The 25,559-nt window shown below is 55.9% G+C and overlaps 2 protein-coding genes across 2 annotated transcripts; one reads left to right on the plus strand and one right to left on the minus strand.

Moving 5' to 3' along the window:
- The first annotated feature begins 1 nt into the window (after position 1).
- On the plus strand, positions 2-7,778 carry DDX49 (DEAD-box helicase 49). The gene is made up of 13 exons (XM_027548347.1): positions 2-290; positions 1,365-1,488; positions 2,126-2,211; positions 2,301-2,422; positions 2,995-3,182; positions 3,302-3,442; positions 4,404-4,479; positions 4,803-4,879; positions 5,027-5,124; positions 6,132-6,206; positions 6,839-6,927; positions 7,036-7,107; positions 7,206-7,778. Exons 1-13 carry the CDS (start codon positions 176-178, stop codon positions 7,392-7,394), a joined length of 1,452 nt encoding a protein of 483 aa, XP_027404148.1. The 5' UTR covers positions 2-175; the 3' UTR covers positions 7,395-7,778.
- A 550-nt stretch (positions 7,779-8,328) lies between these two features.
- Positions 8,329-16,579, minus strand: HOMER3 (homer scaffold protein 3). Its single transcript, XM_027548349.1, has 10 exons — positions 16,418-16,579; positions 14,650-14,731; positions 14,408-14,564; positions 13,838-13,969; positions 12,079-12,186; positions 10,894-11,015; positions 10,256-10,412; positions 9,813-9,923; positions 9,620-9,703; positions 8,329-8,797 (listed from the first exon to the last, which is right to left on the minus strand). Exons 2-10 carry the CDS (start codon positions 14,661-14,663, stop codon positions 8,606-8,608), a joined length of 1,077 nt encoding a protein of 358 aa, XP_027404150.1. The 5' UTR covers positions 14,664-14,731; positions 16,418-16,579; the 3' UTR covers positions 8,329-8,605.
- Between the last annotated feature and the right edge of the window lie 8,980 nt (positions 16,580-25,559).

Here is a 25,559-nt window from a genome sequence, read left to right on the forward strand (position 1 = left end):
GATTCCGGGAAACCATGGTAAGGATGTAAGGATGTGGTGGAGGCTGTGAACCGTGAGTTGGAGAAAGTGGGACCGAGCGGGAGGCAGATCCAATGAACTGGAACGCTTTCTGACGTCATCGACACGCGCCGGAAGTACCGTTCACACGCGCGCTCACACTGCCTTGGCTGCGAGGATGGCAGGCTTCGCGGAGCTCGGGCTGTCTTCGTGGCTCGTGGAACAGTGTCGGCAGATGGGTTTGAAGCAGCCCACGCCCGTGCAGCTGGGCTGCATCCCCGCCATCCTGGAGGGTGAGTGTGGCTTGGTCTCTTCAGGAGGCTTCCCCGCAACTGTCGCTTCTCTTGCCTTCTCTCAGCTTTTTGCCCACGCGGGTCCCGTGAGGCAAGGGGCAGCCCTGGCCCTTACGGGCGATCCTGGGTTCCGGAGAACGACTAGGTAATGTTGGCGTTTAGGCTGTACGACTGACTCGCCTGCACAAGTGATATAATCTCTGAAACGTTCGTAGCCTCATCACTGGGAGGGTTTGATGAATACCTAATAGTGCTGGGAAAATTCGATAGAACTTGCTTTACTGTCTTCATTTTACAAATGGCAATTGAGGTTGTCAAGATTATTGGTAATTCCAGGACTCTGGTCCCTAGACTGCTCTTCTCTCCACCCCTTTGGACCAGCCCAGTTTTGCCATTAAAGAGACGCCTTCAGGAAGCCTACGATGTGACAAGTTAAGGCATTAAATAAACAGGGATGAAGAGTCAGTAGGGAGAATAAGATTCAGGTTGGGGGAGGGTATTCTGAGTTTCCCAAGCTCTGATCCCAGGGAAGAAGTCAAAATGAGATTGTGGTTCGTAGCAAGTATCTCAGGTCACATGGATGTGGGTTCCAGTCCAGGCTGTTACTGGCTGTATGTCCTGGGCAAACCTTTGACTCTGTTTCCCCTTCTGTTAAATGAGGACAATAATGGCCTCACTCTCCTTAAATGTGTCGATTACTCTAAATGGAAAGTTGTCGTAATGTCTTCAACAGGAAGGGCACAGGCTGGTACTAAGCATATAGTTCTTGTCATTATTGTTAAGTTTCTAAGTCATGCCCGAGTCTTTTGTGACCCCATGGACTGTAGCCCGTTGGGCTCCTCTGTCCATGGGATTTCCCAAGCAAGAGTATTGGAGTGGGTTGCCATTTACTTCTCCAGAGGATCTTCCCAACCCTGGAACCTATGTCTCCCGCACTAGCAGGTGGATTCTCTACCACTGAGTCACCAGGGAAGCCTGAGCATATAGTCATTGCTCGTTAAATGTTAGCTGCTGTAAACTGTGCCTGATGGAATACCTGTCTGCACCTGTGACGCTGCTGTGTTCTCTGCCCAGGTCGGGACTGCCTGGGCTGTGCCAAGACAGGCAGCGGCAAGACAGCAGCGTTTGTCCTGCCCATCTTGCAGAAGCTGTCTGAGGATCCCTATGGCATCTTCTGCCTCGTCCTGACACCCACCAGGTGAGTCCCACCCCCCACATACAGACACATGCCTCTCGGGTGAGTGAACCAGCTGTGTGGTCTTAGGGATGTGCCTTTACCTCTTTGAATACACTTTCCATGTGTGCAAAATGGGAACAGAAATTAGCCCAACCCTTAGAGGTGCTAAAGAATTAGCAAGATGGTGTGTGAAAAGTGCTGAGCACAGGGCTTGACTCAGGGCAAGCAGGAAGGCCAGGAAGTAGGCATATGGGCAGAGGAAAGGCCTGGACAGAGCTGGGGGCAGAGAGGAGGGGACTTGGCCACTGACCCACTGACCAGCCTCGAAGCAGGGGGATGCGGGTGGTGGGCGGGTTAACACCTGGGTCTCGGGCTTTGATGACTGTGGTGTCAAGGCCATTGCTGAGGATGTGGGATGAGGAAAGGCCAGTTTGGGTGGGACTGGCCGAGGACAAGCCATACTCTGTTCGGGCACCCAGCCTAGTGAGAGGGCAGGAGCCACAACGGGCTTCCAACGGTCAGTATCAGAACCTTTGTCCAAAGGGGACTGGGAGCCATGGAGGGTGTATCAACAGGAAAGATGCAAGCAGGAGGCCCTATTGATGGAGGCAGGCACAAAACCCCCATCTGACTCATGCTGGCCCCTTCATGCCCACAGGGAGCTGGCCTATCAGATCGCAGAGCAGTTCCGGGTCCTGGGAAAGCCTCTGGGCTTGAAAGACTGCATCATCGTTGGCGGCATGGGTATGGGGGAACCCAAGGAGGCTCTGGGCATGGGACTGCTGCAGCCTCAGACCATCTACCTAGCCCCACCTCTCGCATTCCACCCACAGACATGGTGGCCCAGGCCCTGGAGCTTTCCCGGAAACCACACGTAGTCATTGCCACACCGGGGCGCCTGGCTGACCACCTCCGCAGCTCCAACACCTTCAGCATAAAGAAGATCCGCTTCCTGGTGAGTCAGCCTGGGGCCCTGATTCATCCATTTGGGAACTGTGCGTCCCATTGGCCATCCGTTACCGAGTTAGGAATGGTGACAGTGACATCTCAGGGACCAACGAAAGGGGGCCTGTACTAGAAAAGATGGGCTTCCCAGGTGGCTCAGTTGTAAAGAATTCACCTGCCGATGCACGAGATGCGGGTTCAGTCCCTGGGTGGGGAAAATTCCCTGGAGGAGGAAATGGCAACCCACTCCAGTATTCTTGCCTGGAAAATCCCATGGACGGAGGAGCCGGAGGTCTACAGTCCTTGGGGTTACAAAGGGTTGGCCACAACTGAGCACACGTGCATGCACACACTAAAAAAGTTAGTTGAGGGCAGGGCCTCTCTGAGGAGTTAACGTTGAAGCTGAGATGGGCAAGAAAACAGGCCTCCAAGACCTCAAGGGAGAGTGCTCCAGGGTGCACGTCTGAGCCCAGAAAGGAGGCACATGGAGGAGGTAGGCTGGGCCCCGGGCTGGTGGTCGGGCCTCGGACAGCAGCCTCACCCCAGGTCCCCACCCCCTGCCTGCTGCGGCTGATGCTACAGGTGATGGATGAGGCGGACCGGCTGTTGGAGCAGGGCTGCACTGACTTCACCGTCGACCTGGAGGTCATCCTGGCAGCCGTGCCCGCCCGCAGGCAGACGCTGCTCTTCAGCGCCACGCTGACCGACACACTGAGGGAGCTACAGGGCCTGGCCACCAACCAGCCCTTCTTCTGGGAGGCTCAGGCCCCGTGAGTCCGTAGCTACTTTCTGGCAGGGGGACGGGGCAGGGCAAGCGGGAGGCAGGGGTGTCCAACAGAGGTCATTGACCTCATTCAACAGAAGGGGAAACAAATCTGCCCGTGCCCAGGGTGCGCACCGTGGAACAGCTGGACCAGCGCTACCTGTTAGTGCCTGAGAAGGTCAAGGATGCCTACCTGGTTCACCTGATCCAGAACTTCCAGGACGAGCACGAGGACTGGTCTATCATCATCTTCACCAACACATGCAAGTGAGCACGGCGGGCCTGCCGCTCCCGTCCCCCGGCGTCCCGCCCCCGGCGCCTCATGGAGGTCCAGCAGGTGGTCTGTGGTTGGAGGGGTCAGGCACACGGCCAGTCTTGGCACTCCAGGGCCTCTGCTCCGAGCAGCAGTTTCAGAGGATTCACTCAAGGAGGCTCAGAGAGGTCAAGCAGTTTGCTAATAAGGTCACTCCCATGAAGACTGAGCCAGGATTTGGGGGTCCTCAAACTTGCCCTTTCCTGGTGGCTCAGATGCTAAAGAATCTGTCTGCAGTGCAGGAGACCCAGGCTCATTCCCTGAGTTTGCAAGATCCCCTGGAGAAGGGAGTGGCAACCCACTCCAGTATTCTTGCTTGGAGAATTCCATGGACAGGGGAGCCTGGTGGGCTACAGTCCATGGGGTCGAAAAGAGTCAGACAAGACTGAGGGACTAACACTTTCACTTTTTGAGACCTGCCCTTAACTGGAAGAGCTGAGGGCCTTGGGCTCTCCCCCAGGAGACCCCTGCAGCAGCTGGGAAGGCCTTGGAGCAGCTAGTTCGCTGTGGTCTCGGGGGGTCACTGAGTTCCAGCACATCACCCCCACGGCTGTCCTCTCCACAGACCCAGGGATTTCAAAATCCTTTGACGTATTTGGGGAGAGCATCAAGGAGCTGTAGGCCGGTCTAGCCTGACCCAGCGTAGAAGGGCAGCCCACAGCACGTGGAGGAGACCTACTGACCACTGCCCCCCAAGAATTTCTTGGGCTACCAGAAGAAAACAGGCTGGACCTAGAGCACTCTCTTGTAGGCTTAGGCCAGGGAAGGGGTCAGCAGGCAGGACGCGGCACCCCTGCTTCTCCTTCCCCAGTCACACAGGGCCACTGTTCGGGGTCTCGGGGCGGGAAGGCGGGGGCAGAGCACCTTCCCAGGACCCCAGCACTAGATGGACCAACAGCCTGTCCTTCCCACCAGGACCTGCCAGATCCTATGCATGATGCTACGCAAGTTCAACTTCCCCACCGTGGCTCTGCATTCCATGATGAAACAGGTGAGGCGCCAGGCGGCCACCCGGAGCCCTCCCCGACCAGCCTCGCCCTGGGGACCCCTCCCGGCCCCAGGGCTTTTGCTCAGGCCCTCTCCTCTGCCTGGAACACTCTTCCTGCCACCCCATCTGCCCCATTCTGGCCTCCTCAAGGTCATCTCCCTCAAGGTCATCTCCCTTGCTGGACTGTGAGCCCCTTGAGGGCGGAGACCGTCCTGGCCTCTGCCGTGCGTGTCCCCAGGCCTCACACAGTAAGCATACACTCTGAAACATTTCTTGGGATGCTACCTGATATCCTCCCGCCCCAATTCTCTCCCAATTTGGCACAGAAAGAACGCTTTGCCGCCCTGGCCAAGTTCAAGTCCAGCATCTACCGGATCCTGATTGCGACAGATGTAGCCTCCCGGTGAGCGGCTCCAGGGTGCCCCTACAAAAGGGCCAGAGAGGGAGGGTGGCTTCAGGCAGCCCCAGCTTCACCGCCGAGTGACCTTGGGTGAGTCCCAACCTCGGTTTCCCCACCTGGACAGAGGCGCTGAGTGACCTCTGCCTCCAGGGGCCTGGACATTCCCACTGTGCAGGTGGTCATCAACCATAACACCCCCGGACTCCCGAAGATCTACATCCACCGCGTTGGCCGGACAGCCCGCGCAGGTGAGCAGATAGGGCGGGCGCTACCCATGCAGGGGGCATGGGTTTGATCCCTTCTTGGGGAAGATCCCGCACACTATGGCCAAACCCCCCCAAACAACCAAAAAGACACAGGTGTGGGTGCTGTGTCTTCTCCACATGACCCAGGCAGCACTGAGCTATCCCCTGGGGACACGGCACACAACCCCTCCCCACCACCACCTCTTGCCTCACCCGAGCCCCCTTCACCTGTCAGGGCTGGCCGTCCTAGCCCAGCAGCAAACAGGTGTACAGGTCCTGATGGGTAAGATGCTGCCCTGTGGGATTCAGTGTTCAAGTTCAACCACTTGCTGTGACTCCTGGTAGGAGCCTTGTGTCTGCTCCTCAGCCCCACCCGGAAGGGGCACAGAATCCGGGAGATTTTCTCACACCTGGAGTTGGCAGAGCCATGGTTTCTGGGGCCAGACTGGCCCTTCTCTCCTGCCCTGTGGCCTCAGGTCGGTCACATCAGCTCTCTGGGCCCCCACCACCCCGTCCAACAATGGGTAACAAGAATGTGACGCCTGTTTGGGGCCGCTCTGAGGGCCTCAGGCCTGGTCAGCTCCCAGGGCTGTTCTAGCGCATTGTCTCATGGAAGCCAGGAACAGAGAAGGTGGCATGTAGGCTTCGGAGCTGAAGCCTGTCTGGGCTTCCTGCTGATAGGACTGGGCTTGAGCTCCCCGGCAGCCACACCAAAAAGGGAAATCAGCTACATTACCAGCCCCTGATTGAGGCCAAGCTGGCAGGACAGCTGCCCCTCCCTGGAGTCCTGCTGCTCCCCTGGGACAGACCTGCCTGCCACACAGAGGTCAAGCAGGGGGCTGAGACCTGACGCTCTAAGCTTCCTTCGTTTCCACTCATTCTTCCACCCACTGAGCTCCTGTACAGTTCCCCTTGATCAGGAGGAGCTCTGAGCTGCCTAGCAGTCAGGACCTGCTTGTATCGGCCCCTTCTCCTGGCCTCCAGCACACAATCTGGGTGTGTCCCCACAGGGCGGCAGGGACAGGCCATCACGCTGGTGACGCAGTATGACATCCACCTGGTTCACGCCATCGAGGAGCAGATCAGTGAGTGGTGTGGGGAAGGGAGGGTGGTGCCTCCGGGTGAGACGTCCACTCACCCTGTCAATGCCTGCCTGTCTGCTCATGTGAGGAGGCTTAAACTGCACTTTCTTTCCTATGCAACCCCCATAGAAGTTTCATTGGCCCAGCAATTGAAGCAGAAACTCCGTCGTGGCCTCCAGCAGCCAAAAGCCACATCTGATGGGAAGGGACTTTGGTTTCTCAGACCACAGTGTGTGGGTGGTCCCTGCAGATGAGTCAGAAGCCCCAGGGCTGTGGCCTAGGCAGGTTTTTAAAAATCCCTTTGGGTGGTTTAATATACATATATCCAAGACCGAGAAGCTCTGGGGCATCTCCAACCACTGCACAGACTGTTCTGAGATTTAGAAACGTCTTGACTTTAATGGACACTGTTTTCAGAAAAAAAACAACTCCTAATCAAATTCATAGTGTTGTTAACAACCAGAAAGAGAGAGCAGTCTGTACCCAGTTCTTGCCAACCTGATCTTTATCTGACATGACTCTGTATGGCCTTGCATGCCCTGCTGCATGGAGAGCTACATGGTTGAAATCTTTCTCTCTGTGGTGCCTCCCCTTCCCTGCCCCCTCTCAACCCCAGGCCCCTGCTGTCCCCACAGAAAAGAAGCTGGAGGAGTTCCCAGTGGAGGAAGCCCAGGTCCTACAGATCCTCACACAGGTCAACGTGGTGCGGAGGGAGTGTGAGATTGTGAGTGTCAGGGAAGGGGCTCGTCCTCGGGGACCCAGGGTGCTTCCTTGAAGGTGGCAACCCCTGTGATGGTCTCTCCCTCCCCCTACTCTTTCCCCCCCTGCCCAGAAACTGGAGGCTGCCAACTTCGATGAAAAGAAGGAGATTAACAAGCGGAAGCAGATGATTCTGGAGGGGAAGGTGAGGGCTGGCTGAGCCGTCTGTGTGGTAGGGGCAGGGCACAAGGGTCCCCAGGGAGGGCGCTCAGCTTAGCCACCTTCTGGTCCTGCCCGTGCCAGGACCCCGACCTGGAGGCGAAGCGCAAGGCTGAGCTGGCCAAGATCAAGCAGAAGAACCGGCGCTTTAAGGAGAAAGTGGAGCAGACACTGCAGCGGCAGAAGGCCAGCAGGACTGACCGCAGGGGGCGCCCACCCAGGGCCCGGCCTGAGGCCTCCTTGTCCCTAGCGCCCGCTCAGGGTCCAGCCTGAGTTCCTCACAGCACCCACTTGCCCAGCCTGGGACTCCTTCATCAAGCTGAGGGTTGGCGCGCCCTCCCCTGAGGACAGAACCCTCTGCCAGCCTGCCCAGTGCCCCTCAGCAGAGCCCGCTGACACACACGCTGTATAGCGCACAGCCCTCCACCCTGCAGCCTCTGGTGGCCCCTTTTCAGAGCCTTGGCTGGGAGGCGGGCTGCTGAGGAAGAAAGAACACTGGCTGTGAGGTTGGGCCCCGGTCCACCTGGGACGCAGTGACCCCAGCCCAGGGTCACCCTGGATGTGCGATGAGCAGAGGTGTGTCACTTGCAGGAGGTGCTTAATAAATGAGGCTTTTAGCTTCTGCAGCCTGGCTCTGGGGAGCAGGGGCAGCGAGAAGAGGGTATGGCTGCCTGTGCTTCTCAAGTCCCCCGGAACGTCATGCTACCACCCCACCCACTAGTTCTCCTTTCCTGTCGGGCCAGGCCCAAAGCCTTGGACTGTGGTGTTGACCATTCCAGCCGAGTGACCTTGGGTGGGAGAAGTCCCTTATATGGGCCTCAGTTTCCTCATCTGGAAAATGGGTATAGCAACCGCTCTACTACCCAGATGTAGACATGATGTTTTGGAGAGATCGTTTCCATGCCTAGTGAACACAGCCACATTCTAGGAGCTTTCCCCCTTGCCCACTTGGTTGTATTTGGGGTTTGTGGCTAGAGTGAAGTGAAAGCGGGGGGATTAATCAGGGTCCACGTTAGTCCAAGGTGGTCCAGACAACATGGGCAGGGCTTAAGGAGACAGGGAAGCAGAGCCACGTGTCCTGGGCGCGCTCCCTCGGGCTTTCTGAACCTCGCCCTCCAGGTGGCTTACCAGGCTGAGGGCAGATGGACGGAGGGCCCAGTGCTGGCGGTTGGGTACACCCAGGCTGCTCAGACACCACACACACAGCCACGCTCAGAAATGTAATTTGGGCATCAGCACATGCCCTGGGGAGTCTAGAAATTCTACACAATGAAAAGCTCAAAAACAGCCTCTGAGCTGTGAACAGCCAGGGCTGGCTGGAGTCCTGTAGACAAGCCCTCCCCAGGCTGAGTCGGGCCCCAGTTGCTGCCAGGGGGCTTGGCCCACTGTGCCGCCTGCGGCCTGGCCTGTGCCCCAGGCGGGAACCCTTTGTGTAAAACCAGCTCCCACAGGCCCCTTCCTCTATGCAGACCCGGAGGCTGGACTCAGGGCGCGCCCTCGGCCAGGCGGGCCAGCCCCTCCCGCAGCTCGCTCAGCTCAAACAGCCTGACGTCCAGCAGCTGCGCGGCCCGGCCCACCTCGGCCCGTGCCCGCTCCCGCTCGACTCGGGCCTCCTCCAGGCTGCGCTCCGTGGCCCGCAGCTGGTGCTCCAGCTCTGCGTTTCGGGTTTCCAGGTCCTACAGGGAGAGAGCAGGCGGTGTTGGGGCCCCAGCGAGTCTCAAGCGTCCAGCGTCTCAAAGCGGGTGCTGGGGACCACAGCCCCCACTCTGGGCCAAGCTCTCCCTGTCTGCTGGCTTTTTCCCAGCTACCTGTACCCAAGATCTCCCTGGTCCCCCAGCCAATTTGAACTGACCACATTCCTCCTCAAAATCCTCCTGTTCTGGGAATGAAATTCAAACCCCTCCCTCTCCTTGCTCATTCCTGCTCAGCCTTTCTGGCTTCCTGTGGTTCCTTGAATACTTTCTCCCCACCTCAGGGCCTCTGCATTTGCTGTGCACGCTGCCCAGGAGAAAACAGGGAGCATTCCCTCAAATACTCTCTCTCTGGGGGCACCAGATCCTTTAACTTCTCCACCTGCTGGACTCACAGGACATGCCCCTATGAACGTTCCTCAGATAAAGTCTTCAGTGAAAGCCAGGCCAGCTACATCTGGGTACAAATACAAGCTTCTGGCCTCAGACAGGGATGTGTGAGGATTTGATAGGGGTCAAGAATGGAAATTTAACAGAGACTCAAAAACTGCTTGTTGAATGAATGGAAGAAGATGAAACCTTGTCCTGATAACCATCATTTGACTCAGTCCTTCCATGCACCTGGTCGTCTGAATCCTTCACAACCTTAGATGTCTTCCTGACTCCATTTATAGGTGAAGAAACGGAGGTTCAGGAAGGCCCACGGCTGCCCAGAACCCGTGGGAAGGGAAGATCATGTCCGTCCCGTACCAGGGGCTGGCTGCCACGGGTAGTCACCCCACCCCACCCCACAGCAACCACACATACCTGCACCTTCTGCTGTGTCTCCTCACGTTCGGTGTCTGCGGCCTCACGGGACCCACTAGTCTGGCTCCTCAGCGTCTGGATCTCCTGATGGAAAAGTTCCCCAAATCTGTTCCGAGGTCCTTGGCTCCCCTGGGGGAGAGCAAGGCAGGCAAGGCCCAAGGAAGCACACAGGCACACAGAGGCGTTCACACACCTGGTCTTTGGTTTCCACTAGTGCCTCCAGCTGCTCCAATGACTGGCTGGGGCCCTCCTTCTCACTGACGGAAGCTGGCTCTGCCGCAGCCTGGGCTTCCAGCTCAGCCACCTGTGCAGACAGAAGGTCAGTCCCTGATGACCCAGTCTGTACCCTCCTCACCCTGGGGATATGCCTCCTGATCAGTCAAGCCCGTGACTGGGAACTCATCCCTTCAATCTGGGCCACTACCTCACCTCTGGCAGGTAGGACTCTAGGGTCTGACGACCCTCTGTGGCCGACATTACTTCAGACCCATACTACAGAGCAAGAAACTAAGACTCTGGGAAGTGACCTGCCGAGATCACACATCCAGCCAGTTGAACCCAGGACAAATAGGAGGCAGGGCCTTCACAGTGACCCTTGGGCCACTTAGGGTCTTTGGGAGGGTGGGGCTTCCTCACCCGCTGCCGCAGCCTCTCAGCCTCTGCGCGCTGGGCCTCCAGCTGCTGCCTCCACTGGGCGGCGGCCGCGTTGGCCTCTCGCAGGGCACCGGCCAACTTGTTGTTACTGTCCTGCAGCGCGAAGAACTCGGCCTCCCACTGCACCTCGCCCACGGAGCTGCGAGATCGCCGGGGTCAGCAGAGGGCAGGGCGGGGCCTCACTGGGCCGGGGGCGGGGCTAGGGCGGTGCTGGGTCTGGGGCGGTGCTATGGGCGGGGTCAAGAGACCTCGAGACAATGGGGTGGGGACGTCCCGGGGAGGGACGCTCCGCGAGACACAGTCCGCATGGAGGGCAGTATCAACCCATGGGATGTGGACAGAACCGGGTGGTGGGGAGGCACCCGTGGGTTTAGAATTAGCTGGGGGAGGTGAGGACGGGCTAGGGTTAGCCCCGAGGAACGGATGAGGCAAGCGGGGTCGGCTCTGGAAGGGGCGTAATCTGGGTGTCTCCTCTCCAACCCAGGCCTGTACTGGGATCCCGGGCGTGGATCCACTGTCAGATTGCGCCACTTGAACGAGTCCCAACAGTTTCTGGAAATTCCTCTCGCCTCCCCCACCTTTCGTCCCGTCACGCCCCGTACCCTCTGCTACCCCCTCACCCTTCGGACAGCATCTTTTTGAGCCGCTCGCGTTCAGCGGGGCCCGGGGCATCCGCGCTCTGGCTGCGGAATAGCTTCTCATCGCCGGGGCCATTGGTGCTGACGAGGGGGCTCGGAGGCACCTAAGGGCATGGATAGAAGTGAAGTCAAGTAGGGCGCGGTTTCAGTTAAGGGCCAGCTAGGTCATGGTTGGGGTCAGGGCTGATGTCAAGGGTCCTGACTGAGAGGGGGCAGGAGGTCCTTCCCAGCACTGGGATCCAATCGTTCCTCTCCCCTCCTCACCCACCATCCGTGGCCCCAACATGGCCCCTGGGCTGTAGTTTGGCGCCCTGTCCCGCCTCCTTGCCTGCTGGGCTCTCACCAACCCACCAGCAACAAACCTAATGCAGGCTAGCCTAAACCCAGGGAGACAGATACTCATAATCTGCAAATCGGGGAGCAATCTGATGCCTCGGTGCTGTTCCCTCACCGCAGTGACCTCTCCTGGGGCCAAATTTCAACAGCTATTTAAAATTCCTATGGGAAATCTACTCCATTAGGCTAAATTCATTATGAATCCACCTGGTGCCTGGACCACAGTCCTGAGGGCAGGGACCAGCCTACTTTTTTTATCTTCTTAAGCCCTGTGCCCAGTCCAGGGTGTGGCACACAGTAGGTGGTCAATAAATGATGTTGAATAAGTTAGTGGGGGGAAATGCTCAGGGACAGTTTTTTACCCCACCCCACTACTTAGGGCTTCCCAGGTGGCTCAGTGGTAAAGAACCCGCCTGTCAATGCAGGAGACATAAGAGACGCAGGTTCAATATCCCTGGGCTAGGAAGATCCCCTGGAGGGCATGGCAATCCACTCTGGTATTCTTGCCTGAAGAATCCCAGGAACAGAGAAGCCTGGCGGACTACAGTTCATAGGGTCACAAAGAGTTGGACATGACGGAAGCGAGAGTATGCAAGCACGCACCGCTACTTAGCCATTTCACCTCTGCCACGTGAGCTGGTTTTCTGGCCTTCCTTTATCTAACTTTCAGACAGGCCTGTGACATGCTCCCATGGCACCCACAGCCCTTTTCCATGGTCCCTGCCATGGATCTAGTTTTACATCATCAGTGAGCGTTTGGTCCTGAGCACCGGCAGTGTTTAGACCCCTCCCCTCCATAGCAGTTGAGTTCCTGGGACAAGGAGTGCTGACCTGGTGGGCAGTGAGCCCCAGCGCTGGACTGGTGAGCTCTCCTCCATCCTGAGATTTCTCCCGTGCCAGCCTTGCTGCTTCCTTCACTTCCTGGAACTTCTCAGCAAACTGAGGGATGAGGGATAGGAACAGTCAACAAACTCCCAGCCCCCTCCACCAGGGCCCCACCACACGATTCCCACCCAGCACCAGCTCTGTCACTTTGGAAGAGAAGGAAGAAGGCTGGGAAAATGATGCCCAAGGAGCAGAGTGGGTATCAGGCTAGAGGGCAGGGGTGGGATGTTCACGGAGGCCACCTTGAGAAAGAGATCCCCTTTCCCTCTCAATCAGCTTATCTCAGTAAGGAGAGCCTCAGGTGGGTGCTAATCTGTCTTTCATGCCTGGGAGCTTGTGAATATCCTTTGTGACAAAAAGAAAGCAGGTCTTGCACTTGGAGCCTCTGACAGGCACCTGCAGCCAGTGGGAAAGTAATCACCCTGTTCTCATTTTTGTTATATTATAGTTTACATTAATCTCCCATACCTGTTTTCCAGCTAGAGTAGGATACACTTTTTTTTTTTTTTTCATTTTATTTGTTTATTTTTGGCTGCACCAAGCGGATTGTGGGATCTCAGTTCCCTGACTAGGCATTGAACCTGGACCATGGCAGTGAAAGCCTGGAATCCTAACCAATAGGCCACCAGGGAACCTTTTAAAAAAATTTTGTTTATGTATTTATTTATTTTTGGTTGTATGGATCTTCATTGCTGCTTAGACTTTTCTCTGGTTGCAGCGAGCAAGGGCTCCTCTCTAGTTGTGGTGCACAGGCTTCCCATCGCAGCTCCTCTCGTTGCAGAGCACAGGCTCTGGGGCACGTGGGCTCAGCAGTGGCAGCTCCTGGGCTCTAGAGCACAGGACCCATAGTTATGGCGCACAGGCTTCATTGCTCTGCAGCATCTAACATCTTCCCAGTCCAGGGATTGAACCTGTTTCTCCTGCATTGGCAGGTAGAGTCTTTACCACTGAGCCACCAAGGAAGCCTCCAACCTTTTTAAATTTTAAAATAAATTTTCTTAGCTTGAAAGTAATTTTAAAAATATTTACAGATATACACTCCCTTGGTTTGTGCAAAGTGGCCAGTGCCATTCATTGGGGGTATTGGTGGTAGGTAGTGTTTTCAAAAACTGTTCCAGGATTTCTCTGGTGGTCCAATGGTTAAGACTCCACACTTCCAGTGCGGGGGGTGCAATCCTCAGTTGGGGAACAAAGATCCCATATGCTACATGGCGTGGCCAAAAAAAAAAGTCCCAAGAGCAACTGAATACTCATATGTGAAAAAAATACTCCTACTTTATACCGCCCATGGAAATTAATTAAAGATCTAAATTTGAAAGGGAAACTAATGCTTCTAAAAGAAAAGAGAAGAAAAGCATCTCGGAGAGCATGAACCATACAGGGAAACAATTAATAAGACAATGCCGAATTCTAGAAACAGCAGAGGGTGGAAGGAGGTGGTGATGAAGGTAGTGCCAGGGGTGTGGGGAAGCCCATCAAAGGCACCCAGAGAGGAGCAGGGTGTGTTCAAAATGAAAGCAGGTGGCCAACTGAGCTGGGATGTGGACCAGGGAAGTGGGAAGGGGCTACAGGCTGGTCCAACTCTATATGCCCATTCTGTAGCTGGGAAGATGGACGCCCAGCATCTGTCCAGGGCCCCCAGTACACACAAGAGAAGACCCAACCCCAGCCCTGCTCCTCCCACCATGTACCCCCGCAGGCCCACCTGAGTCAGATGCTGTTCAGAAGCAAAGCCAAGACCATAGACAGTGTTGGCGCGACTGTCTGCCCACTGTCCAAACTTCTGGGAGGTTTTGGTAAAGGTCATGTTGGGAGTGACAGTGCTGTTGATGATGGCCTGGGAGAAAAGTTCATGGGTGATGGAACTGGTAATAATCAATAGGAAACCCCCAGAGAAAATCGCCTTCTATTAGTCCTTCTGTGCTAAGTCACTTTAGTCCTGTCCGACTCTTTGCAACTTTATGGACTGTAGCCCACCAGGCTCCTCTGTCCATGGGATTCTCCAGGCAAGAGAATGGGAGTGGGTTGCCATGCCCTCCTCCAGAGGATCTTCCTGACCCAGGGATCAAACTTATGTTTCTTACGTCTCCTGCATTGGCAGGTGGATTCTTTATCACTAGCACCACTTGGCTTGAGCCATTTCAGGAGGAAGATGGAGACCCAGAAACATTCAGAGTATCCCCTGGCCCCCAAGACACACAGCAAGGCAGCAAATGGACCCAGTCCTGTCCTGGGATCCTTGGCACCTGCCACCCCACCCAGGCCCCACCAGGACCTTGGCACCCCCAAGGCTGATGATTCGGTAGACATTGCGGGTGGCATCATAAAAGTAGGAGACAGTGAGCGCGTGTTTGCCCGCGGGGATCCAGTTCCGCTTGGTGGCCGGGTCGATCTGGAACACGTGTGCCCGTGTGCTGAAGATGGGCTGCTCCCTGTGTGGGGAGAGGGTGCTCAGTGGGGGCCACCCACACCCACCCCCAGGGACTCAGGGTCAAGCTGGCAGAAGCAGGGGCTCACCTGGCTGTGGACATTGGTCAGGCTGGTCTGGGTGGGCTCCAAGTAGCAGCCAGTGGGATGGTGGGAACTGCTGGTTTGGCCTCTGGAGGGAGAGGGGGTTTGTGAGTGTCCCCCAGGCCAGGATGAGGGAGGCCAAGCATGTCCAACCCCATGTACACCATTCACAGAATTTCGACCCCAAAGTGAAGGGAATGTAGCCGGCCAGGCTCCTCCATCCATGGAAGTCTCCAGGCAACAATACTGGAGTGGATAGCCATTCCCCCTTTCAGGGGATCTTCCCAATCCAGAGATCAAACCTGGGTCTCCTGCATTGCAGGAAGACTCTTTACCATCTGAGCCCCCAGAGGCCATCTCTGTCCTGAGTGTTGCAGGAACATCCTCCAGATGTGCCTCTGACAGGAGGCACCTGGCATCCCGGGCATAAACCTCGCATCTTCCTGCTTACAGGACTCCCAGTGAAGTCTTCTCTATCTCTGGGCTGGGCTGAGGAGGCCAAGGCCAATTCCTGTTCAGCACCTTCTGACATTCATCCAGTACTCTTCAAAGCAGGGCCGCCACCAAAAGAGTGAGGCGTTACTGGGTGCCTACTGGGAGACCCGTCCCCCACAGGACCGCCAAAGAAACCCCTCAGCTTCCACTCTAGAGCAGAGGCACTCCTTGGAGTCAAAGTCCAAAAATCCCCAGGGAGCCTGCAGCCTAGTTAAAGAGACAAGATGCAGCTGCACAGGTCCACTGTGGTGGCCACGCATCACCACTGAATCCCAGTATGCGCGCGGTTGGGTGGGAACCAGGTCCTGGAGAGACCCGGGGGAGGGCAGGCAGACAGAGGGAAGAGAGGCCTGAACTCCGTAGCCCCCGTGGTCAGAAAGGGGAGTGCACCCCCTCCCTTCTGGGCAGCTGCTGTCCTGGTCACAGGGTCTGAAACCGGAGCTCGGGTTGGGGGAGGGGCGGTGACTTTGGCCGGCCTTGGGGGTGGGTCCCGGGTCGAGCCGGGGTTCCGGGGGCGCAGGGGTCTCAGACACTCAGGTCCCTCCTGCCCGTCCGGACGCTCCTGCCACGACTTGCTGCACTGGGGCAAGTTACTCACCAACTAGTCATGCGCCTCGGACGCCTCCGGCCGCGGGGCTCCCCAAGGGGAGCCCTACCCGCCCGGTGTCTGGGATCCAACACTGCGTTTGGTGGTCGAAGCCCCACCCCACGAGCCCCAGTCCAGGGGATCGGATATTCATTCGGGATCAAGACCCCACCCGCGTCACGACCAGGACGCCCCAACTTCGGGAAGTGTCGCCCCCAGCCCTGGAACTTCCAAGATCCCTTGCCACGGCCCTCCAACACTCCGGGTCCAGAACTTCGGGGACACGTTCTCTACCTCCTGCAACCGCAGGTCCAGAACTTAGGGGATCCTTCGCGCTGTCCCTGACTCCTGAACTTCGGGGACCCCCTGCCACCCTTCCATCCCCAGGTCGGGAATTTCGGGGTTCCCTCGGGTCGCCCCTCCACCCCAGGTCCGGAACTTCGGAGACACCTTCACAGCCTTCTCCAACAACGGGGCCGGAACTTCGGGATCCCCTCCCAATGTCCCCTCCCTGACCCCGACTCCGGAACTTCGGGGTCCCCTGACCTCTCAAGCTCTGGCACTTCGGGGCTCCCCCAGCCGCCCCCAGCCTCCGTATCCCGAACTTCGGCGACCCCCCCAGCACCCTCTCCAGGGCTCTCGAACTTCGGGGCCCCCCGCACCCCCAGCGCTGGCTCGGTTGGCCGGGCTCACCCTGCCGGCTCGGCGCCCCTCAAGTGTCCGGGCGCGAGACGGGTGCCGCCCCGCGGCGCCGACTCCCCGCAGCCCGGCGCCCCGCTCGCTCGCTGGCTCCGGGGCCCGCGCCCTCCGCGCCGCCCGCGCCTTTGTCTGCGCCGCCGCCGCCGCCGCCCGCGCCGCCTCCGGTCCCATCGCGGCGGGTCCCGACGCGGCCGCCGCCCGCCCCGCCTCCCCGGGCCGCCGAGGCCGCCCCGCAGCGCCCCCTGCCGGCCCTCCGCGGCGGGGGGGCGGGAGAGAGGGAGGGGCAGGAGCAGGGAGGAAGAGGGGGAGGGTGGGGGGCAAGAGGTTAAGAAGGGTGCGGAGGGGGACAGTCAAAGGGTAGAGCCAGAGACCCGGACCCAGAGACAGAGAGACGGAGGAGAGAGGCAGAGACACAGGCGACAGGCAGACAGACCTAGGCGGACAAAGGAGAATGTGGCCTCATCCTCCTTTCAAGGGTGTATGTCGGGGGTGTGTCCCCGATCCTCTGGGCCACGGCTGCTTTTGTCTGTCATGGGGAGTCAGGTCCCTCTTCACCCGAAGGGAGTCCAGGTGCAGGGCACATCTGCCCCTTGGTGGGCCCAGGCGTGGCTCGTCCTCAGTGCCCGTATGCAGAAAATGAAGAAAGAGACCTTGGTTGAGAGGAGGCTGGAAGATGCTGCTGCTGCTAATGGGGCTTGATCCCAGGTGCGCTGCTCAGATTGCTTCCTACCTGCTCTCCCACCCCACTCTGATCCCCAGGTGGGGGCTTCTGTCCACCTTGGGGCTTCTGTGTCTCCCCAAACAGCTGTCACTGTGTTGATGAGGTTAGATTAGGATTATCATTGCTGTTAAAGGGTCCCCAAATCCCAGGTTGGGGGACTGTCCATGTCCACTTGCCACCGAATGGGTGAATTGCCTGGAGGTCCACAGGCCTGGGCTTGTCACTAATTCCTTCCTACACTTCTGGGAGACAGCCCTTCTAGAGCTGACCCAGGATCTCCTGGTCCAAGCCTGTGGAGCCCCCTTGTCAGTCCCAGCTCCACCCTTTCTCTGGAAACTCCTCCAGAGCCACACAGTGCCATCAGTTCATGGACAGGGGCACTGAACCAAGGAAGGCCTGCCTGCACTTCCATGAAGCTCTGAGCCTCACGTATATGCATGTTCAGTCGCTTCAGTCGTGTCTGACTCTTTGTGACCCTGTGGGCTGTAGCCTTCTAGCCTCCTCTGTCCATGGGATTCCCCAGGTAAGAATACTGGAGTGGGTAGACATGCCCTCCTCCAGGGCATCTTCCCCAACCAGGAATGGAACCTGCATCTCTTATGTCTCCTGCATTGGCAGGTGAGTTCTTTACCACTAGCACCACCTGGGAACCCCACATTTGAGGTTTTTGCTTTTTCTCTCCTCTGTCTCCTTTGCTTGTTCTTGTCTGTTTCTCCCACATCTGAGCTGGTTGCTCCCTTCAAATTACCTATAGGTGAATCCTAGGTCACGTTGTTTCTGGAGCCTTCATCCCAGGCCAAGATCTGAGTTTTCCTCCCTCCCAGCCTTTGCTGAAGCTGTTTCCTCCACCTAGAATGCCCTTCTCAAAGTCCTATATTCTGTTTTGTCCTTCTAGGCTCAGCTCCACTGCCCCCTCACCTCCCAGATGCTTCTCTGACTGTCCTGAGCTTGGTAGGGACCTCGCACACCCCTGCTGCACCACCCTATCCCTTTCTTTGGGGTCCCTGATTTATTTACTGGTTTGATTGTGGCCAGAACTGACCCATCCTTGAGCCTGAACCTCACTCAGCGTGAGAGGGACTATCACTCCAGCTCAGGAAACAGAGCCACAGACTCACTTTCTCCACCTGCCTCTAACTTCACGGCATCTGCATAAGCAAAGGATTTGGCTTCGCTCTCAGGCCCGAAGCCACAAAACACTTGAACACTGTAGGGAACAAAGAAAATACCGTCTGTTCTGTGCAGAGTGACTTTTCCTTATAACAAAAAAAAAAAAAAATTTTTTTTAATGTAACTGGAAAGGTCCTGGCAGGGCTGAGGCTTTTGGAGGCCACTCAGCATGTGCTGAGTACTGGCCGGATGTAGAACTGGGGTCAGGTGGCTGTTCTGGGGGGGCGGGTGGGCGAGGAGGCCACAGCGTGATGGAGAATGGGGTCCTCTCTCAAGTCTCCAGGAAGGACTGGGATGGAGCTGGCCTTGAGCAGCCCTGACCTGAAGTTGTCTTAGTCCAGTTCAAACTGAGAGAATGATTCTGTCAGTGAAGACTGGGCCTTCTTGCTTGGAGAATGGGGCTGATGCTCATGGTGCTGGGGTGGGGGGAGGAGGCAGGAAGAATCCAGGCAACACCATCAGCTTCTCACTGTTCCCTGGGCATAGATGAGTAGGAGGCTGCCTTGAGCGGCCACTCCCACCTCAGCCTGAGCCCTCTTCTGCGTGGCCCTTGGGCCTCTCTTACAAAGGACTGGGAATGTCCTTGAGGGGCGAACAGAGGCCACCAACCCAAGGTGGCTGACTAGGAACGACAGCTTCCTCTTGGGGCTGAGGAAGGACATGAGGGAATGCGCTTCCTGCCATAGGAGGAACCAAGCAGGAAATAGAACAGCTCATTCGGCTCTCAGCTCAGTTCAGTTCAGTTGCTTAGTCACCTCTGACTCTGCGACGCCATCGACTGCAGCACTCCAGAGTAGCTCTTATAGGTGAGGCTCTGGGCCTCTGTCTCATTAAATCCGACCCAAACTTTGCGCTGAAGTTATATCGTCTCTCTTCCCTGGAGGGTTCCTGTCCCACCAGAGCAGCAAAGCGGGGAGAGTGTCTGTACTCTTCCCCCAAACCACATGCCCAACCTCATGGCATGGATTACAGGGACCACTCAGGTCTGTTTATGTCATGATTTGGTTACTGCCTACTTTGTTCAAGCCTCTGTCCCACCACCTAGAGCAAGCCTGACCTGCAGCAGGAACTCTGTAAATGTTGCCAGAAGGAAGGGATCCCAAGGGCCCTTCCTAGGTCCTTGGTGGCCTTCAATGTCACAGGAGCCAGGGTGCCTCTTACCAGCAGGAGGACCTTAAAGAAATCACTTTTCCTCCCTGTACTTTAGTTTCCCCATCTATAAAACATGCATTAAGAATGGTACCCACTTCTGAGGCTTCCTGTAAGGCTCCAATATGGCCTGGCATGAAGAGGGCATGACCTAGGAGCTTAATAAATGTCTGCTAGTTATAAACATCATAGTTATTCTTGGCTATCTGGACAGGCGGTTTTGATACTGAGCCAAGTTCTTTAGACTTTCAGGGTTTGAAGGGTCCCAACCAGATGTGAGCTCTTGAGGACAGAAATGGGTCCAACGTGGCATGATATCCTCTAAATCTTTAGCTCTGGGGCCTTCATGTGCCTCTCTAACCACCCTCCTTCTCCTACTTCCTATGCCGCCAAGTTTGCCAGTTGGGACAGCCACAGAATCATATCCTCCTAGCAAACTCCTATTCATTCCTCAAACCCCTACCCACCACCCCCATGACCTCTTCTCTAAGAAGGCTTCTTTCCTGCTAAACCCTCCCTTACACCCTCCCTCCTGGTGGAAGTGTCTGTGTTCAGGGCTGATTCCCCCAGCCCGAGGGTATCTCAAGGGCTCAACCGTGGCATCTCTTGGATTTCGCATCTTCCAGCATGGGTTAGCTGCATGGGATTCACGGCAGAGGAAAGTTTGATGATTCTCAACTCACACACAAAAACTGACCCCACCTTAAATTCAGATCTATTTCAATTTCTGCCAAAGGCCAAGGTTAATTCATTAAACAACAGCCCCCAGGAAGTAATGAAGACAGGTACCCACCTCCCCCACCCCACCCCACCCCAGTCCTGGCACGAAGGGGCTGGGGCAGGGGGTCTGGCACTGGATTATGGGCTAGACCTCCCAGGACCAGGGTGGGTTGGGGGTTAGGGAAGCAGAACTTGAGCCCCCTCCAAACTCCAAACCTGGATCCGTGGTTTGGTTCCCACAGACCTAATTACCCTCATTTGCCACATGTACTAATTACCTCCGTTGTACCAGGTGGCTGGGCGGGGCTGCCCCACTTTCGGGAGGTAGGTCGGGGCCTGATTATTTTTGGCTGTGCCGTCCTTGAAGGCTCTACCATCCGTTCATGTGAAGGGCAGAAAGTGGGGCAGAAAAACCAGGACCACATCAGGAGAGACAATGGGAGACTTGAGAGTCAAGTTGGCCTAGGAGCCCCTTGAGCAGGGGATTTGGGCCTAAAGCTGAGGATCTGTGGCACTTACCTGCAGCAAAACCTGGAGAGGCTGAGACTCATTCATCTCCATGGTGGATTGGTCTGGAGGCCTGTTTTGAATGTGAAATAATTGGTGAGAGAGGGCTTGGATTGCGGGTGTTAGTCAGACAGCTCTGGGTTTAAGTCCTGAGTCATCCCCACTTGATGTGTGTTCCTGGGCACCTGACCCTCTCTCTTTGCATCTTTCCTGAGGGATAAAACAGGGATCATAAGTTACAAAGAGTGCTCTGGGCAGAGTGCACAGCATGTGCAAAGGCCCTGAGGTGAGGATGGACTAGTGTGTTGGAGGAACAGCCAGGAGGCCAGGGTGGTCAGAACAGAGTGAGTAGGAAGTAAGCAGGGGGAGGCTGAGGGCTAAGGAGGCCACAGGAGCCAGGTGGGACCTCATGGGTGGTGGTGAGGTAGGTGGGTTTCCTTCTGAGGGTACTTGGGAGCCATGGGAGAGTTTGGAGCCAGAGAGGGAAAGATGTGATTGGATGTGCATTGCAGCCTGGTAGGATCTGAGATCCCCTACAAGGGATTAAACCCAGGCCCTTGGCAGTGAAAGTGAAGAATCCTAACCACTGAACGACCGGAAAATTTTCCAGGGTTTCAACTCTTAGGAGAGAACTAGGTATCTCTATGGGCATCCTAGGTGGCTCTAGTGGTAAAGAACCTGCCTTCCAGTGCCAGAGACACAAGAGATACGGGTTTGATCTCTAGGTCAGGAAGATCCTCTAGAGAAGGGCGTGACAACCCACTCCAGCATTCTCGCTTGAAGAATCCCCATGGACAGAGGAACGTGGTGGGCTACAGTCCATAGGGTCACAAAAATCAGACACTACTGAAGTGACTTAGCACACATGCAGAACACTATGCAGTGTGCAGAACAGCGGCAGACCCTGGGCCTCAGTTTCCCAGTCCGACAGAGTCCAGAGGCTTTGGCAGCCCCAGGGCACTCTGGACTCTCAGCCAGGGAACCTCCCCCCACCCCAAGCTCCCAAATTCCGGCCAAGCAGCCTACATGGACTCCCTTCCGCCTGCCCTCTCCTCCTACTCGCCTTCTGTGGCCGTGAAGGAACAGCTGCGGGAACAGAGAGCGGGAGGCCTCGGGGAAGGCTGCGTGGAGGGGCTCCGGGGGCCGTGTTCCCGCTTGGTGACAGCCCACATGAGGCCGCTGGGTGCCGAATGTTCTTGCAGGAACTGGGTGACTCAGATGCCTCATCCTCCCTCGGTCTGCCAGGGGACGTCGTTCCTGGTCCCCAGGCACAGGCTAGAGTCAGGATTCACCCCTCTGGGCCACCCCCAAACCAGCATCTCCACCCCCAGGATCCCTTAACTGGTGGCATGGCTCACTTTCCTGCTCCAGCAACTTCCATGAGTCTCTTGGAGGTTTCAGAGAGAGAATCTAGCACCTTGTTTCCATTGGCCAAGCTGCTGAACCCCATCTCTGAACTTTTGCACTTGGCCTCGTTTCTGAGCTTTTGTACTTGACCCCATCAATGGCCTGGAATACGAGCTCTGCTAAACTTCCTCCTCCAGGAAGCCTTTCCAGGTTCCCTCCACTACCCCAAGCCTGACCCTCCAAGACACAGGAGTATCTCTCTCTGGCTTTGCCCTTACCCCAGACTGGGAGTCCCTCAGAGTCTTGACTTGAGCAAAGGGCTCTCAGGGGCTCCACTGTCCCCCAGTGTGGGGTACAAAGAGAAAGGGAGACACCGGCCGTGGCAGCCCAAGGCAGGACCCCACAGGCTGCCTCCTTGATCTGATCTCTAACTTCATTTTTTTGGTTGTTGGCCACACTGTGTGACATGTGGGATCTTAGTTCCCTGGCCAGGAACTGAACCCACGTCTCCTGCAGTGGAAGAGCTGACTCTTAACCAGTGGCCCGCCAGGAAAGTCCCGCTCGTTGTTGTTCAGTCGCTCAGTCATGTCTGACTCTTTGCGACCCCTTGGGCTGCAGCACGCCAGGCTTCTTTGTCCTTCACTGTCTCCCGGAGTTTCCTCAAACTCATGTCCACTGAGTTGGTGATGCCATCCAACCATCTCATCCTCTAACTCTGTTTTTATAGAAGAGGAAACTCAGGCTCAAGGGACTCAGGCCAGTTCCCCAAATTACAAGCTAGCCGAGTGGAAAAGCTTGGCCTGAAACCTGAATCTGACAGGCCAGACTCTGCTTCCTGCAGCCTTCAGAGTCTTATTTACCCAAAGGGCTTTCACTTGCCTATGGGTAGATTTGGCATAATCTAGGCTCAGACTCAAACGTTCCAAATCGTCCCATCTCCATGGATACCCTGGGGACTTCCCTGGCCCTCTGTTTCCTCCTCCTCTCTCTCCCTCTCTCTTTTTTTTATTTTTTGGTCATACCCATGCAGCTTGCCAGACCACCTGACCTGCCTCTTGAGAAACCTGTATGCAGGTCAGGAAGCAACAGTTAGAACTGGACATGGATCAACAGACTGGTTCCAAATAGGAAAAGGAGTACGTCAAGGCTTTATTTTGTCACCCTGGTTATTTAACTTATATGCAGAGTACATCATGAGAAACGCTGGGCTGGAGGAAGCACAAGCTGGAATCAAGATTGCCGGGAGAAATATCAACAACCTCAGATATGCAGATGACACCACCCTTATGGCAGAAAGTGAAGAAGAACTAAAGAGCGTCTTGATGAAAGTAAAAGAGGAGAGTGAAAAAGTTGGCTTAAAGTTCAACATTCAGAAAACTAAGATCATGGCATCTGGTTCCATCATTTCATGGCAGATAGATGGGGAAACAGTGGAAACAGTGGCTGACTTTATTTTTCTGGGCTCCAAAATCACTGCAGATGGTGATTGCAGCCATGAAATTAAAAGATGCTTACTCCTTGGCAGGAACGTTATGACCAACCTAGACTGCATATTAAAAAGCAGAGACATTACTTTGCCAACAAAGGTCCATCTAGTCAAGGCTATGGTTTTTCCAGTGGTCATGTATGGATGTGAGAGTTGGACTATAAAGAAAGTTGAGTGCCAAAGAATTGATGTTGTTGAAGTGTGGTGTAGGAGAAGACTCTTGAGAGTTCCTTGGACTGCAAGGAGATCCAACCAGTCCATCCTAAAGGAGATCAGTCCTGGGTGTTCATTGGAAAGACTGATGTTGAGGCTGAAACTCCAATACTTTGGCCACCTGATGTGAAGAGCTGACTCATTGGAAAAATCATTCCCACCTGATGCTGGGAAAGATTTAGGGCAAGAGGAGAAGGGGACGACAGAGGATGAGATGGCTGGATGGCATCATCAACTCGATGGACATGAGTTTGGATGGACTCCAGGAGTTGGTGATGGACAGGGAGGCCTGGCGTGCTGCAATTCATGGGGTCGCAAAGAGTTGGACACAACTGAGCAACTGAACTAAACTGATGCAGCTTGCAGGATTTGGTTCCTGGACCAGGGGTTGAACCTGGCCCTCGGCAGTGAAAGCTTGGAGTCTTAACCGCCTGGACCGGACTACCAGGGAATTCCCTGCTTCCTCCTCTTTAAGAAGGAGATTCTTCATTTTTCCAAAAAAATTATAGATTTGGCTGTGCTGGGTCTCAGTTGCGGCATACAAACTCTTCGCTGCTGCATTTGGGATCTAGTTCCCGACCAGGGATCGGGCCTGGGCCCAGCGTTGGGAGCTCAGAGTCTTAGTCACTGGACCACCAGGGAAGTCCCTTCTCTTTGTAACTTATGTTTATTGAGCACCTACTGTATGCCAGTGCTCTGGGAGGCGCTGCCCTTGGGGACTCAGAGCCGTCGGGTGGATGAAATGGATGGCAAGCGAAGGGCAGAGCAGGCTGGCCTCAGTCAGCACTATGAGAAGGAAAGAAAACCAAGCAAAACAGCGGACAAAGACAGCTGGTAGGCAACGGCTGCTCTGAGATGATGATTCAAGGGGAAAGAGCATGTGCAAAGACCCTGAGGGGGGAACGCACTCCGCCTCTTGGGGCAGCATCAGGTGTGGCTAGAGCAGAGTGAGTGGGGGCACAGTTGGGGGCCGTGTGGGCTGGGCGTCAGAAGGAGCCTTCTGGGCCCCAGTGAAGAATGTCGACTGGGGAGCCATGGGAGACTTTTGAGCAGGAGAGGGACAGGATTTGCTTTTATAGGTTGAGATAAGATTCACCACAAATGGACTGAGGAGGGTGATTCTAATACTTTCCTCTTCGTTTATCATGAAGCAGAGGGCATCCTGGACTGTGCTTGATAAAAAGAGGCATTGTTATCAGCTATCACTAAATCTTTAGGGATGGCCACAGGCTCTGAGCACATGTCCCTCCCGGGTCCTTGAGGAGGAAGCTCATCTCAGCAACCCCCTTTCTGCTTTGTCTGGCCTTCCTCTTTCTCTCTCAAAAACTCTTCACACTGGCTCTGGCCTTATCACTGAAATCCCAGGCCTCCAATAGGCCGGAAACATCTGGTTTCCGGAGCATACAGATCCTCTGGTACCAAAGGAGGTCACAGAGGGGCCTCTTTACCCTGGGCTGGAGAAGGGGGACCACTAAGGGACAGAGGGTCACACACTGGACACCAACCACATATAGGGGAGACACTACCTCCTGGCTGCAGGCAGGGGCCTGGGTTCGAATCCACGTGTCATGCTGAGTCACTTCAGTCGTGTCCAACTCTTTGCGATGCTATGGGCTGTAGCTCGCCAGGCTCCTCTGTCCATGGGATTCTCCAGGCAAGCATACTAGTGTGGGTTGCCATTCCCTTCTCTAGGGTATCTTCCCAACCCAGGGACTGAACCCGGGTCTCCCACGTTGCAGGCAGATTCTTTACCGTCTAAGCCATCAGGGAAGCCCCCAAAGTCACGTCCAACTCTTTGCGATTCTATGGACTGTAACCTGCCA

This window comes from Bos indicus x Bos taurus, chromosome 7 (genome assembly GCF_003369695.1).
Source record: "Bos indicus x Bos taurus breed Angus x Brahman F1 hybrid chromosome 7, Bos_hybrid_MaternalHap_v2.0, whole genome shotgun sequence".
Lineage (NCBI taxonomy): Eukaryota > Metazoa > Chordata > Mammalia > Artiodactyla > Bovidae > Bos > Bos indicus x Bos taurus.